The sequence below is a fragment of the Alnus glutinosa genome, chromosome 7, assembly GCF_958979055.1.
Source record: "Alnus glutinosa chromosome 7, dhAlnGlut1.1, whole genome shotgun sequence".
NCBI lineage: Eukaryota > Viridiplantae > Streptophyta > Magnoliopsida > Fagales > Betulaceae > Alnus > Alnus glutinosa.
In genome coordinates, this window is record NC_084892.1 from 25,325,185 (window position 1) to 25,341,620 (window position 16,436).

The 16,436-nt window shown below is 37.7% G+C and overlaps 1 protein-coding gene and 1 long non-coding RNA gene across 2 annotated transcripts; both read left to right on the forward strand.

The window, feature by feature from the left end:
• The first annotated feature begins 370 nt into the window (after window positions 1-370).
• On the forward strand, window positions 371-2,099 carry LOC133872476 (uncharacterized). The gene is made up of 3 exons (XR_009901039.1): window positions 371-572; window positions 1,244-1,309; window positions 1,924-2,099. It is a non-coding gene; the product is annotated as an uncharacterized LOC133872476 (long non-coding RNA).
• Window positions 2,100-5,037: 2,938 nt separating this feature from the next.
• Window positions 5,038-15,580, forward strand: LOC133872831 (NADPH-dependent aldo-keto reductase, chloroplastic-like). The gene is made up of 7 exons (XM_062310447.1): window positions 5,038-5,229; window positions 12,458-12,508; window positions 13,558-13,634; window positions 13,760-13,847; window positions 14,094-14,369; window positions 14,747-14,995; window positions 15,286-15,580. Exons 1-7 carry the CDS (start codon window positions 5,110-5,112, stop codon window positions 15,373-15,375), a joined length of 951 nt encoding a protein of 316 aa, XP_062166431.1. The 5' UTR covers window positions 5,038-5,109; the 3' UTR covers window positions 15,376-15,580.
• The last annotated feature ends 856 nt before the right edge of the window (window positions 15,581-16,436 follow it).

Here is a 16,436-nt window from a genome sequence, read left to right on the forward strand (position 1 = left end):
GAAAAGCATTAATGTCCATAAATAGAATCTGAGACTTTGGAGTTTGTTTCTTCTAGGACTTTTGGGATTATGCTCTACTTTTATGTTGTTTATAGTAGGCATATTGGATATCATGAGTTTGAGTATCATGCATCATAGTACCAAAACAAATTTAGTGACGTATCCATTCCATTCATGCTAGTTTTCATTTAGGTCTCATTCGAGCATTGCATGTATTGTGTTCATTGTATGTTATTCTATAAATACATGTATATGTAGTTTTATGTATATTATATGTTCATAGATGAATTGGATTTAATACTAGTCAGTTATTAATTGATTGATTTTGTGGATTTGGGTATTTGATAATGGTAGTTGCTGATGTGCTGCTTTGAAAGAATTGGTATGGAGCGTCTTTGAGTGATGGCTGATGTGCTGCTTTGGAAGAATTGGTATGGTAGTTGCTGATGTGCTGCTTTTAATTTTTTGTTCTCTAATTTCTTTAGTGGTTTTTGAGTTTCAGGTTGCTATTGGCTTGTGGATAGCATCTTTTATTGGTAGTCTCTTCAACTTCATTACTCTGGTCTTTATCGGTGAGTTACTTTGCTGCCCATCATCTAATAAAATGTGTCATTCTTGAAAAAACTGCTGAATTTTCAATTTAATTTCTGCAGGGGTTCTTCTTAGTCTTTTAGTTCCTGTGGTTTATGACCGTACGTGTTATATAATTTTGCCTTGTTATAACCGTACGTGCCAATAGGTTTAAGAACCCAAATCTGCAAATGGATGGGCTAAATCTTTGAAATGGGGACGCATTTCAGAATTGGTTTTCAAATTTCAAACCACAAAATAAAACTACAATTCCTCTATTTTAGTTCCCGACACTGGTGGCATATACTCTAGTGATATAATTATTATGATTTTCATCTATGGAAAGCATTGGGCATTCACAAAGGTCTTATAAGTTTTGTGTTGCCTTCTAGTGCCAAAAATAGGACACTTTGGAGCAAAAATTGGGTTACTATCGCTGGTTTAGCTGCAATGCAGGAGATAAAAATGTTCAATTTGGATGAAGTTTTAGTAATTTAAGCTCGGTTGAACAATTGGAATTTATCTTTAAGATTCTCTAAATGGTTTGTAGCAGCAAGACCAGCAAGAATCTAAACAAATGGTTGATTTTCCTAATGTTTTGGTACCATTAATACTGCAAAAAAATCTATTTTCTGAATCAAACCATTTTTTATATTCTTCTTTGTATTTTCAGGTCAACTTAGTTCTCTCATTAGCTTTACTTAACGTAACAGGTGGAGGTTTCGAGTGTTTTCCGAAGGTATTATATATCTTTTGGCATCACTCCGCTAGACCATTTTCAATTCCTTTTAAACTTTAGAATATAGATATTACGTTCTTATCATATGATTACAATTTTTTTTTTTCTTTTTTGAAATAGACATTCCAACCAACATCATGTTAAACGAATACAGCTCAGTATCCATTTTATTTTTAAGTGCATAAATTTTAATATTTTCGGTTCACCATGAACAACATGTCGCATTTGAATCCATGTTATTTGAATTCAGATTCATTGCTTGATTGTGAGAGTACTATTAGTTTTTCATCTGCTGTGTTGTTTTGAGTGTATAGCTTAACAGTTTTGCCTCTGTTTTGTTGAGGTTGTAGTTTTGGTTTCCTGTTGGAACCGAGATTCCAGTGTTTACTGGTTTATCTTCATCAATCATCCTGTTTGTATTATCTATAGCTCATAGGAATACACTAGAATCGTTAGCCCCTAAGCCTAATAATTAGTTTTTACATGTGCTTTTATTTTGAAAATTAATATAATGGTTAAGGTACATGAATTGTGTTTAAGAGTGTTAAATACTAGATTTTATTTTTTAACCTTTGGAACCTTTACATTTTGAATCGTTTGTGTTTTATATTTAGGTTGGTGAAGTTGCGAAAAGGAATATAGGAGTTTCTATGATAACTCTGACGCATAGGCTGAAGCTACTTGAGCAAGAGAAAATGAGAGCAACTGGAATTTTATATATTTATATTTATTTCAATAAACGTGAACTACAACTACTAGTCCATTCCTTTGGTTATGTTTATTTTTTAACGTAGGCTGTTTTTTCTATGTTTATCAATAATGGATTGATGCCTATATATTGTAACTAAACCTTTGATTTTATGAAATATTTGATTATCTTCTAATTATCTAAAAGAGGAGATGAGACTTGAGTGATCATTTTAGGTCTTGTAATTTATTTCAGTGGTTATGAAGTTAGCTACTTGATGTTAAAATGAAATTGACCAATATTTGTTGTTTTTATGGTAATAGGTAGGTGACTTTGTCATATCTGGTAGAATGAAACATTCAACATTGTTGTGAATCTGAAGAAATATGAAGCATTATTCCTCTCTTAAAGCGTTTCATAAGTATGAAGCATTATTCTTTTTCTTTTCTTTCACGTTCCCTTGTGAACAATTAGAGCGTAAGTTTCAAAAGGAGAATCTAAGTTTCAAAAGGACCAACCAAGTAACAATGCGAAGCCATAACCACAATCAACTACCACCAAAGCAAACAGAATTTAATAAGAAACAGGAAATTTTTGCTCAAGATGGTTACTATGAAGGCACTTGACCACCATGAGGAATACTCTGCAAAATTGTACAAGCCTATTTTATTTGATCGTTCATGTCTCCACTACAGAGACTTTTATGATTCCAGATGGACAATATAAATCAAATGAATTCATTGTCATGACAACTATTGGGAAAAGTAATGCATTAAGGATGCCACGAAGTCTGAAAATTCTGGATTTCATTAGCAATCGGACAGCATCCCGGCAAACAGAAATCTAAAAGATATCCTGCACCAAACTTGGCCGAACTACTCGATATCCTCCAAATGTATATATGCTTCATCAAATTTTCCGAAGAGTAGCGAAAAGCAAACATATGGACTCAATTTCTACTTAAGTACAAAGAGGACAAACTAGTAAGATCATGGATACCAATTGAGTAGCAACCATCTTAATCATCTAATCTAGAAAACCCATTAACTTATCATATTTATCAATAAACGAATTTCAATTTCTTCTTAAAAAAGTAAATATCGTCTCCAATACATGCAAAAATATCAAAATGATGATGTGATTCAACAACGTTCATAAAACCAGGCTTAAACACAAAATTTGTTTCACTACCAAGCCTTCTGTGACAAGCTAATGTCTAAGAAATGCTTGTTTCCATCAAGATCATAAGAAATACTTTACTGATGTGTGACCCTTCTATAAAGAATAATAACGATAGGTATGCTTGTAATTCTTTCAAAACCACATTGATAGAACCTAATTGCATTATTAGAAAGCAATGTTGTAGACATTATAAGTAGATTGCATAATAATTCTGAAGGTGTGATCAACTCTTACAACACAGAGTTGACCTTCCAAGTCCAATGTTCTAAGTCAATATCAGAACTCAATTAGCCACGCCAAGTATGATCCTTAATCTTTTTAAATTAAGATGGGTGCACTTGTTGATGAGCTTGTCAACAAAAGTTCTCATTTGTTGAAGCATACAATTTTCGGGTGCTTTCAAAGGGCCTCTCTGGATTTCAGATGCAAAACCACAAGTTTACTGCACTGGCCGTAGTTACAGAGTAGAATTGACGGGTGAAATTTATGATGTAAATCCCATAATTTATATGAAAAACATAAATAAATTATAATGTTCAAAATATTGAGTAATCGTAAAGATAAAACTTATTTTATGATGGAATTCACTTGCCAAGAGAAGTTAAAAATGGTCAGTGGAGCATTTTATCAAGCACCTTGCGTGCAATGGAAAAACAACCCAAAAATTTTAATAAAGCAAAATGCAAAACAACAGAGCTGGGAAAAGGGGAGAGGAGATCACCCCTAGCAACACAACAGACCTGGCCAGAGAGAGAGAGAGAGAGAGAGAAACCTTTTTTTAGCGTGGCAGGCCGGAGACAGAGCTGGACTGAGACGAAATCTGCCGGAGTGGGAAGCGCCGGACGACGGACGACGGAGAAGGGCGACCGCCGAGAGAGAAGCCGGCGACGTCACTGACCGGAGGCAAATTTCAGAACTCGGAGGGACTGGGCAGCGTTGGAATCGAGCGGGAAGCGCCAGAGAGCGGAAATATGCTAGAGAGAGGGAGAGAGAGAGCGAGCGGAAGCACCGAACGACTGACGACGGAAGCGCCAGACGACGGACGACGCACGACGGAGAAATTTCAGATCTGTACGGAGAGAGATTTCAGAGAGAGAGAGGTCTTCGTGTGAAATGAAATTTGAAACTCCCTCTCTTCGGTTTTCTAGCAGCATGACCAAAAAAAGAAAAAAACAATATTTTATTACCTGCCACGTTGGCGTGTTGTGAAGATGTTGTGAAGGAGAAGTGCATAGATCATTTCTCTTCTTTTTTTTACAAGCTCTTGTTGATCCAAAGGCTTATTTTTACTGTCACGTCATCATAATTGTATGACAATCGTATAACAGTCTATTAAATTATAGTACTCACTTATATAGTATATGATTCTTCAATATGATTTTATTTGTATTTGTTTGTTTCTTTGTTTGATTCGGACATTAATAATACTTGATATATTAATAAATATTAGGATGCCAAAGAAATGATTTAAATTTCTAAAGTAATTTTATTTATACTTATATATTATATATTATATAAGCATTCTAGGATCCATTCAAGGGACACTTGTTAGCATTTAATGGTGCGTTTGGGTGTTGAATCTGAATATTATTCGAATATATTGTGCGAATTACGAGGTTTGACTTTGTGAGAAAAAATTTGAAAAAATTTAAAAAAGTTAAATAAAATATGTTTTATTTTAAAAAAAATAGAATATCACTCATCTTTATTCAACTTTTTATACGAACCAAACAGAGAATTTAAAGCGAACCTTATCCTTATATAGTCAACTTTATCCAACTTACAGCGACACTTATCGAAATTCTAAAATATTCTCTTAAATACTTATGCTTTATATATGTGTTTGTGAAAACTTCTGCTTTTCTGCTTATATATCCACACTGGTATAAAAAAGTTTTTAAAACTTTATCCCAAGCCCAACTTTGTGAAAATGGCGGACGGAATTCGATTCTTCGAATTGAACACCGGAGCTAAGATACCCTCGGTGGGGTTCGGCACGGGGCAGGCTGACCCTGGCCTCGTCGGCGAAGCCATCGCCACCGCCATCAAGGTGTTCTTCTTCAGCTTCTTTATTTCTCGCCGTTTGATGATGATGCTGAAATTTTTTTGTGTTGTTAAGAGTAATGGATAGATTGTTATATAATTTATGAGAAATAAAAGAGTCGCTGGTTTTGATTAATTTAGCGCTTTAAGATCGAAGGAGAGTAACTGGTATATTTGCTTATGGAACATCTCAAATTCTCTGACTTTTTTCCCTTTTACCTATGAATTATTAAGCTCGAGTCTAATATTAGGATGATTTTTTTCCTTTTCTTTTTATTGTTGCATGTCGATGTTATATGCCATTCAATAAAAAATGTCTAGTGAAAGGTTCTCTGTACTGTTAACTTGGGATTAGAAACTGAAATAAAATGTGAACCTGACGGGTTCCTTTGGAATAATTTACAAGGAAGGTTATCACATTTCTCTACAATTTGATTGAATGTGAGAATCAAACGAAATCTTATCAGGATTTACCGGCGGTCAAAGCCATCGCTTAGACCGGAAGAAACCGTCGTAAAAGTTTTAGCAGCAGTTGATCAGTGACGGTCATGGCCGCCATAGTAGGTTGGTAGTTGGTACTCGAGCATCATAGTTTGAGTTGTTGATGGGCCGCCCTTTAATTAATAAGTTTATTATAATCAGGATAAGTCAACCACGTACATTTTTAGCAATTTGTTATTAAGTTGTTGGCAGTTTAAACATTATAAATTGTGAGTGAGGTCCACATGGGTAGGCAAACGAGGAACGGAACTGTCTGGAAATTTGACCAAGTGGGGGTGGGTGGGTACTGGTCCGGTTCATCTTCAAGAGACCCACCCTTGACGCTTCTTAAAGCTCTAATTCAACGCTTACAGCTACGCACGTGTCACTCAGCAAATTGTGAGTTCCTATGGAATCTAATAATGCTATACTTCACACACAATTATTATACACTTATATTACACCGGTTGACCTATTATGATTTAAGTAGTTTACACTGTTATTTTTTATAGTGATTGACATTGTAAGTCATTTAAAACGACGTGATGGTGTGACGTGATAAATGAGGATGAAAAGTACGGGTGTACAAACGGTTATAACCGGCGGTTATTGGCTAACCGCCTAGCGGTTATCGAATTTTATCAACCGCAATCGCTAACCGCCTAGGCGGAGATGGTTAATTTTATAACCGCCGGTTAGTGATTATTGTCTCAATAACCGGCGGTTTTAAAACCGCTTTTCAACTTGAATTTTGGGCCGGTTTTTGGACCAATTTTGGGCTGGTTTTGGGCCCATTTTGGGCAGATTTTTATTTTTCAAAAAAGAATTTAATACTTTTTGAACCTTTTGCCTTTTCCTTTTGGTACAAAATTAACAAACCTAAATAAAAATCCAAAATATTTATTAAAAAAAAATACAAGTCCAAAATATTTATTAAAAAAAACACAAATACAAAACACAAACAAATAGCCACATAACCAAATGACCAAATCCAAATCATTACAAATCCAAAACCAAAAACCAAAAATATTCAGTTCATCAGATTCTTCCAGGAAGCAAAAATGACTCCTTACTTCAACCTCAGGCTCCACTGGATCCTCGTATCTGCAGCCAAATATTTCGTAAGGCACATTTTAAGAAGTTTATTGAAAATATACAGTTCTAGAATCAAAGACTCAAGCTCCCTATGCACAAAAATAATTCAAGTAAAAATGGCTATTGGGCTAAAGGCTAATGTCTTGACCCCAGATGCAACAATGGCAGATCAATAGAGAAATTTTAGAACATGAAAGAAAATCATCAGATCTGAAATGATAAAAGCCCCAAGCCAAATCAAGTATACAAGCACATAATATGTCATAGATCTGTGATCCACAATAACAGATCTGTCGATGGATAACAGAAAATCATATGATAAAATAGAAAGCAGCATTAAAATTTTAAAAGAATGCTCACCTGAAACCAAGAATCCGAAGGCGATGACACAGTGAGAGAGAACGACTGGAGAACGACGGAGGCAAAAGGTGGCGAAAGGCAGTGAGACTGAGAGAGAACGGCTGGAGATTGGATGGTAGATGAAATTGAAAGTTTCAACTTTCAAACCCTAGGTCCCTAACGGCGCAAGGCTGAAGTGCTGAACGCCTGAACTTGTTGAATGAAAAATGAAAATGTGAAATACTGATTAGTGATTCAGTGAAATGAGTGAATACCGAAGTTAAACGGCGTCGTTTTGGTATTTTTAAATACCAAAACGACGCCAGCCAGACCATCCTCTCGCGAGTCGCACAGGAGTATTATTATTTTTTATATATTTTAATTTTTAATATATATAATATTTTTTTAATTTTTATAATATATATAGGAAAGCGGTTAGCGGTTATTAACCGCTTTTCGCAAACCCTATAACCGCTAACCGCCTCCGCCTCCGCCTAGGCGGTTAGTGGTTATTTATAACCGCTTTTGAAAGCGGTTATACGGTTATACAGTTATTCGGTTAGCGATTATAAGCAGTTAGCGGTTTCAAAGAGGTTATAACCACTCCGTTTGTACACCCCTAATGAAGAGTAGCGTTATTCATGAAACCCATATGTTCAGAAAAGTGGGTGGGCAATTTGAAATCAGTCTGATAGGTGGGCTTATAAGAGTTTTCTCACATCCGGACAATAAAATGCTAGAAATTTTGATGTGAGATGAAATTTATAGATGGCCGATTTAATAATTCAATTACATTTAAGTTTTGGTTTTATTGGCAAGTTCTTTTTCTTTGGAAAGTAATTAACTTGCATTCTTGATCGTTTGTTTAAGTTACAGGAGATATCCTGTTATTAAAACTACATGGGGTAAGCTGAATCCATTTATAAATAAGCTATCTTCTTGATCTTCCTTTTCTTACTTCTCCCTTTAGCTGGTCATAAATAGGCTGGCCCTAAGTTATTTTTTAAGCAATATGAGAACAGAATTTTCGTGTGTTATAGAGAGAAGAGAGGACCTAAATTTTATATAGAATAATATAATAGAGCCTTCCTATTACAGACTTATAGGATTGTTGGCCTAAAATATACCACATCAAATAGGACTTGTAGTCCTATACGACAGAGGTATACAAAAACCAATGACTTAATGATCACTCATTAACATTGGGCTTTCCTGTATAATAATCATTATAAGTCACATGTCCAACCCATTTTAACAAACTAAAACATACAATCATTTATTTTATTTTATTTTATTTTATGAATGAGTAACTTTTTATATAACAAACAAACAATTGTATTTACAAACACTTCAGCAAACAGCTGAAAACACTCGACAATACAAGTATCATCTCAGCATTGCTGATTTTCATTTTTATACAGCAAACCGCCCCTCCTAGCTAATACAGTACAAACTCTTTTTTGATAAGTAAGAAAATTTTATAAAAAGCGTAAGGCGCCCCTAAGTACACCGAGAGTATACACAGAAACAACCAAACCCAGCCCACAAAAAGAAAAACCAAACAAACCCACAAGGAACAACCTTAAAACCCAAAGAAGCCCCCATCAAACACCCAAATCTGCCCCGAAAGCACCCCAACCCAACAAAACCCACAAGAACACCCGATTAACCCACCTAGCCCTACACCATGTGTGCCTTGCCTTTCTTGCGTCGGGAGGAAGCACAAGAATCCCCGTAGTTGATGGAGCTTGCCAAATTCAAAACTTCCCTCCTACGCTTGGACTTTGGGCGCGCTGCCTTAACTCCCTGATGGAAGTTCTCTTCAATGGCATCTAATATTGCCAAGGACGGGTCCAAACCCTCATCACTTTCCAACTCCCAATCTAAAGCCCAATCGGGAGGAAAAACACCCAAAGGGAGAGGGAAATCGCCATCCTCCCCATCCCATAACTCGTCACCTTGTTCCCGCACAACCACCTCCCTCGACGGACCAAAACCCACTGGCCACTTTTGAGATTGGGTCAAACTAACCTCTCCCTTAATGGCTATAGAAGAACTCGAAGCCGCCGCACCTTCTTTAACAATTGGAATCGACGCAGGGCTTGGATTGAGAAACCCCCGCCGAAGAAAACCCCTCATCAGAGCGGGAGAACTACCCTTATCCTTCACGGACACTGCCACAACAGCAGAATCCTGCACTGGAAGCGCAAGAGCCACTGTCTCGACTGGCTCTCTTGCAGGCGGAACCCAAGAAATAGACCCAGGCACTATAGCACCTGGCCTCAAAGCTTCCAAAGCATCGACAAAGGATATACCGTCCAAATGCATTTTTCTGGCTTCCCTAGCCTTCCGAAAGTACTTCCGAAATGGCTTAGAACCCGACAGCACAAGGGAAGATAGACGCAACCTCTTCCCCAACTCAGCCGCCCTTGAAAGAGAAGGAACCGAAGATGTCCCATCAGATCTGGTAGGAGCTACCAGGGGCGTTGAAGAGAAACCCAAAACTACCGGAGAGATCCCCGCCAACCTGGAAGAAGCTACAGGGGGAAAAGAAAACCCAGCCACCGGCGACACTGATCCTGAAGACGCAGACCCCAAAGTCACAGGATCCTCAGAAGAAAACGAAGACTTCTTCAAGACAAACTCTGGGGCAGGAACCACCGAAGGAATGGAAGAGGAATGCTCAACAAACGCCGGAAAAGTAGGAGTCGAAACAACCAGGTGCCGGACAACCCAAATCCGGAGCCGAGACCCGCCCTGAAACCGACTCAGGAGCCGATTCAGCAGCCCTCTTGGCAATTGGCATAAGCACCTTAGTCCCATCCCGAAATCGGGACCCTTTAATAGCTGCCTTGCACCTCTTAAGCATCCGGCCCGCCACAAAACCCAACCTGCGTTTAAGCTCAACAGAGGACTTAAAGCCCATTCTCTTCGAAGCCCCACAAGCCCAAATCAAAGCACTGGATAGGCGCCCAAAGATCTCTAGAATCTGCCCGAACACTCCAGACACGCTTTCCTTTTGCAGTGAAGTGTCACCCTCAACAACGGCTACCCCAGACACGCAAGCAGAACAACTGACGCAAACTCTGGAACTGAGACGCTAATCAACACGAAGGTCCTTACCCAGGGGATCAGGCGCTTGCTTCTCCAAGGCGGAGTAATCCACTGGCGGCTGCTTCTTCAAATCACACCATTCCGCCACTGAACTTACGTCAACGACCTTTGCCGCATCCCCTGAACCGGACTTATGACCCGGAGACCGGCAACCCAAGGCAGAGTCGGTTGCTCCCGAGAGAGAAACATCTCCATCCACCGCGCCCCTCAGGGATCAGAATCGACCACCCAATCCATAGGCTGCCGCCTCTAAGAACCGGCCAGCTTTATTTTCACCTCTACGGGTAATTAGAAGTTTAGACCCTTCCTTGAAGGATTTGACGAAGTCATGATCACCAGAGAAACCCAAGAGAGTCTCCAACATCGACGCAAGCCAATCTGAACACCGAGTGCTCAGGACGATCGCCCTGAAGAAGCTTTTTCTCTTCTCCTCCACTCGCACCATCGAAGCCCCCTCCAAAACCGAGAGAGAAAAGAACTTCGACTCCACAGTAAAGTTTCTTTCCATCGCAGAAATACCCGATCTTATAAGACCAACCCAGAGAATGAAAGCATAATGACCGGCAAAGAAAACCACCCAGACGCAAAACCCACCGGCATACACCCCAGCACGAAACTCCCACGAACAGCCCCTCAACACCACCAGCCAAAAACCAGCACCAAGTGCGTTCGGAAAAGGAGAAACCAGTTTGTCGCACCCAGCAAAAATGAACCAGAACCAAACTCTAGTGGGACGCGCCTACACGCGCCACGTACAAATATCAAGTTCAACTATCAGTTATGTTTATAGGATTTTAGAGAAGTTTCAAACCATTTTTTGGTCCTTCTCACTTCACCTACCTTCAAGATTATCTCAAATTACTAATAGTTTCACAAAGTACTAAGAGACCAATTGAAACTACAAATAGTCTCAGAAAGTTATATTTTGAACACAATACAAACTCTCAAACCAGAACTACCCCAAAATCCCCTTATCAATTCCCCAATTACCACATATCCTCTCATTTCTCGCAGTTCTTCTGAAATTTTCTTTCCCCAAGATCCGAGCTCTAACTTCCCATTTGATTTTCTGCAGAATTTGCTTCTATGTCTTGGGATGACTGCCATGTTTAATTTTATTCCTGTTTCTCCAGATATTATACATAGTTGAACCAAATACCAGCCTGCATACATTTATGTTTAAACTCTTCTTTCTCCATTGCTGCAATATCTTAGAAATTACATCTTCCCAACTCGTTGGTGGATCCACCATATCGCAGAGTCTCATAATTTCTTTCCAAATTATCCTGCTATATCCCCATCTCAATAGCTTGCCCCTTGTTGTCCTTCATAGCGAACCATAATACAAAAGCTTGCTTTGGAATAGCTAGAGGAAACCAAATCAACTTCCACCATGCCATTTGCATTTGTCTATCTCTCAGCGTTTCCCATGTCTCTGAATTTGTATATCTCCCAGACTTGGAAATCACCCATTTCGGCACATCCTTCTCCCCTATTCCACCAAAGACAACCTGCTTTGTATTTCTACCAGATCCTCAGATTGAGCTGGCCTCCAATTCCAATTCCCTTTTTTGAGAACAGTCGATAATTTGGCTTCTATTTTACTATGTGCATCAAACACCACTCGATGACCATATTTTTCATAAAGCACCCCATCCAGATGCCACCAATCAAACGAAAAGTGAATATTTCTTCCATCCTCTACTTCAAACTTCAAAAACTTTCTAGCTTCTTCTCTCAACTTCAATATCTTCCTCCAGCTCCCTGAACACTTTGAGGAACTTTAATTTGCCAAAAGCTCCTGACTTTTAAAATATACAATCAATTGAAACCCAATTAAGGACATATTCTAACATTGTTGTGTTAATGTTGAGTTATAAGATAACTAAATAAAACTGGATTCTTTTGATGATTAATAGCATATGCATTGGGACAGTTTTTTTATAATGGGTAACAAAAATGTTGGTGATCATTAGAAGGACATTGAGAAAATCGCAAATGACAAGGTTGAATTAGGTGGTTAGTTTCTTTTCTTAATAAAGCATTACTATATCTTTTCTTTACTTGTTAAAGCACTTCATAACATGATCCTCCTTTTCTCTATCATCTTTTCTACAAGAAGAAAAAGATATACTTTTGTAGCTTTCCTGCTGATGATGTATAATTAACCGGCAGTTAGCTTACTGTTCTTTATGTGTCAATGGCAGGTCGGATATCGGCATATTGACTGTGCTAAACTGTATGGTAATGAAAAGGAGGTAATTTTGCATGGTACCAAACACTTTATATAATCTTAGTTCTTTTTTTTTTTTTTTTTTTGGTTTGCTGTGGTGTATATATATCATCTTTGTTGCCATTTCATATCATGGCATGCATTTGTTAAGTCATCCAACTCTTATGAGTTCTACCTTACATGGTCCTTTTTAATTATGGCAATGGTTAAGGTTTCATCATAATTTAAAACTTATAACTATGAAAGCAAAGCCAGTTATCCCAAGTTGCAGGTTACTATAAATTGCATTTTCACCTTTCATGTTACTGTATGGTATGTGAAGCTTACCGCTTGATTTGCTAAGCCATTGCCAAAAACTAGCAATTACTAGTTTGGCTTAGAAATTTTATTAGGCATATCTTTCACCTTCTTGGCATAGCTCACTCCTTAAAGTTTCCAATTCGTTTGTCATGTTGAATATGTCCTTTTCTTGTGCTGCTATTATATACTTCAGGGAGCTCATAGATAGTATATCCAGATAGAGTGCTTGTACACTTTTGGCATGTAAGTGATTGTGAAAGTGTAAATTTGGGTAGCTGATATAGCACCTCTGTGATGTATATCTATTCTCATTATCATTAGTTTACTGACGAGATGGACAACAAGAGACAACATGATCCCAGGAAATATGCAACATATAAGCTGGATGAGTTGATGAAAGGTAATGTGGTAGTTAGGTATAAAAATTGGCTTAAAATATGAGAGTATGTATTACTGTACAAGACTCTTCCTCTTTAGCATGATTTTTGCAGAAAAGTTCATTTTTATCCTCTCTTTTATTTTCTTCTAATTTGCGTGCTTCCGGTGAATATTAATGTTCATCTACTGTGGTTTTCCTTTGTTTGCTTGTGCACAAGATCTAGTGAGTTGTTAATACGATACTTCCTCAATCAATGAAAATTTCCATTTTGCGTTTGATAGGAAGCTTTAGATTTTATATCATAGTATGCTAAAAGGGAATCACATACTTTAGGCATTAGTTGTGTCAATGTTTTATATTATGCCATGTTGTGGCCTAATTTCTGGGTTGTGTAGATTGGGTATGCATTGAAGAAGCTGTTTAAGGATGGTGTAGTGAAGCGTGAGGACTTATGGATCACCTCTAAACTCTGGTTTGTCTAATACTTAGATTGGACTTGAAATTGTACTAAACATTCTCTAATAATTCAGATATAGTTACCTAGCATGGTTTCATGACTGTTTTTTACTGTCCAACTTGAATCATATTTACTTGCAGGTGTACTGATCACGAGCCAGAAGATGTACCGAAGGCATTGGACAAAACCTTGCAGGACTTGCAACTTGACTATTTAGATCTGTATCTAGTATGTATATCACAATTAAGCTTTTGGCTTTCCATGGATTACAGTGACTTCTATCGCTAGTTCCTTGATATACATGAGTTTCCAGGAACCAATCTGGGATAAAGTTATATCATGACATGCTTCATGCCATGACATAGATCAAGTTAAATTCAAAGACAACAACTTTGAGAGTCTCACCAACATTTTTCTTTTGTTTTGATTTTTTAAACATCACTTGGTAACCAAGTATGCTAATTTCTCTTATAGATCCACTGGCCGGTTAGCATGAAGAAGGGATCAGTTGACTTTAAGCCTGAAAATCTTACCCAACCTGACATACCAAGTACATGGAAAGCAATGGAGGCGCTCTATGATTCTGGAAAGGCTCGAGCTATTGGAGTAAGCAATTTCTCTGCAAAGAAGCTTGGGGATCTGTTGGAGGTGGCACGTGTGCCTCCTGCTGTTAACCAAGTGGAGTGCCACCCTTCCTGGCAGCAGCCGAAACTACATGCATTTTGTAAATCTAAAGGGGTCCACTTATCTGTAAGTATGCATATAAAGTTGTTTATAATTTCCATTTGCTGAATAGGAAAAGAAAGAGAATCTTTGCTAGTTAATCATGCAGAATAGAGTAATGGAAGAGCTTCAGAAATGAAATGGGGCTGTTTCCATTATCTGTGATTTCTGAACAACTCTATTTTTCTACTCAATGTAAATTTTTCTAATTTCAGGGGCATTCACCATTTGGTTCCCCTAGTACAGATCCATAAAGTGGTTTATAATTTCCATTTGCTAGTAAATCATGCAAAATAGAGTAATGGGAAGAGCTTCAGAAATGAAATGGATCTGTTTTCATTATCTGTGATTTCTGAACAACTCTATTTTCTGGTTACTTAATGAACTTTTTCTTCTTTCTGCAGGCGTATTCACCATTGGGTTCCCCTGGTTCGTGGAGTATCAAGAGAGAGGTCCTTAAGAATCCAATTCTGATTACAGTTGCAGAGAAATTGGGGAAGACTCCTGCACAAGTGGCTCTTCGTTGGGGGCTGGAAATGGGTCACAGTGTATTGCCTAAGAGCATAAATGAAACAAGAATCAAGGAAAATTTTGATGTTTTTGACTGGTCTATACATGAAGATTTGCTTGCCAAGTTCTCTGAAATTGAGCAGGCAAGTAGCTTAGCCCTATTTTTTTTATTTGTGCATTACTCGTTACATTATATTCTTTTGAATCTTGTTTCAAGAACGGCCACAACATCCTGCCATTGGTCTCGCAATCTTCTTGTTAAATATGCTACTTTTAAAATATGATGTTTTAAGATGGATTTCTGGGTCATTGACCACCATTCAAATCATAATCACTTATTGTTTAAAAATATCAGGTACTTAATAGTTTCCTACGATTAAAGAGGGCTTCACTGCAATTTAAATGATTGGAGTTTTTCTATTTGTTCATGCAGGAGAGGCTAATTAAGGGTACTCCATATTTTGTTCATGAGACCTTTGGTGCCTACAAAACCTTAGAAGAACTGTGGGATGGCGATCTGTGAGCAGACACCGAATTTATGAAACATTGGGGTTTCTCTTGTCCTGTTTGATCACAAATTACTTTATTTTCAATCCTTCTCACCTGGTAGTGACGGTAGTCATGGATTGAGTTGTTTCTGCTTTAGAAATTTAAAGTAAATAAAAGAACACAGATGTAAAAATCAATTGGGTAATGCCATTATAGAATGATTGGTGTGGTTGGGATTAGTTGTATTTGTGACTAATAAAGGAGTAAAACTATGTCAAGAAGTAATACTTTAAAGCCATTTCTCGCTAAGGTAGACGGGAAAAAGAAAGAGAAACATTTCAAAATTGGTTTTCTTTGAATGATAGGTTGTGGATCAATGGTCAGAACCTTGCTAAGTGGCTTCACCCTCATTTGCTATAACAGATAAAAATGTGTAGTCATGTTGCGACTCAATTTCTGGTTTGTGTTGATTGGGTATGCTTTGAGGAAGCTATTTAATGATGGTGTAGTGAAGCGTGAGGACTTATGGATCACCTCCAAATTCTGGTTTGTTTAATGCCTTTTTGACTTGAAATGGTACCAAGCTTTCTCAAATTGAAATTCGATTAGAGGTACCCAGCAATGCTAGCATGCGTTCGTGACTGTTTTTCACAAACTTGAACTATATCTATTTGCAGGTGTACTGATCACGCGTCAGAAGATGTGCCAGAGCCCTAGGATTTGCAACTTGACTCTCTGGGATAAGGATCCCCTAAATTTTCTGCTAAAATTTGAGAAAATTCAAACTGGTGATTGTGAGAGAGTATTTATGGGACCCATCTGACCAAATAAAAATTGGACTGTCTAATTTCTTATCCGGTCAGGTGGGTTCAATAAGGGCTCTCTCACTATCACTTGCCCGAATTCTCTCAAATTCGAAGAGAAAATTTGAGGGGATCTTGATCCACTATCTGGATATGTGTCTAGTCTGTATTAAGCTTTAACTTTCCTTGAATTACTGCTACTGATGTCATTAGCAACAGTAATAATTAAAAATTATAGAGGAATTCATTAAATTCAAACGACTGTTGTTTTCTGACCTATGGTAACGGTTGG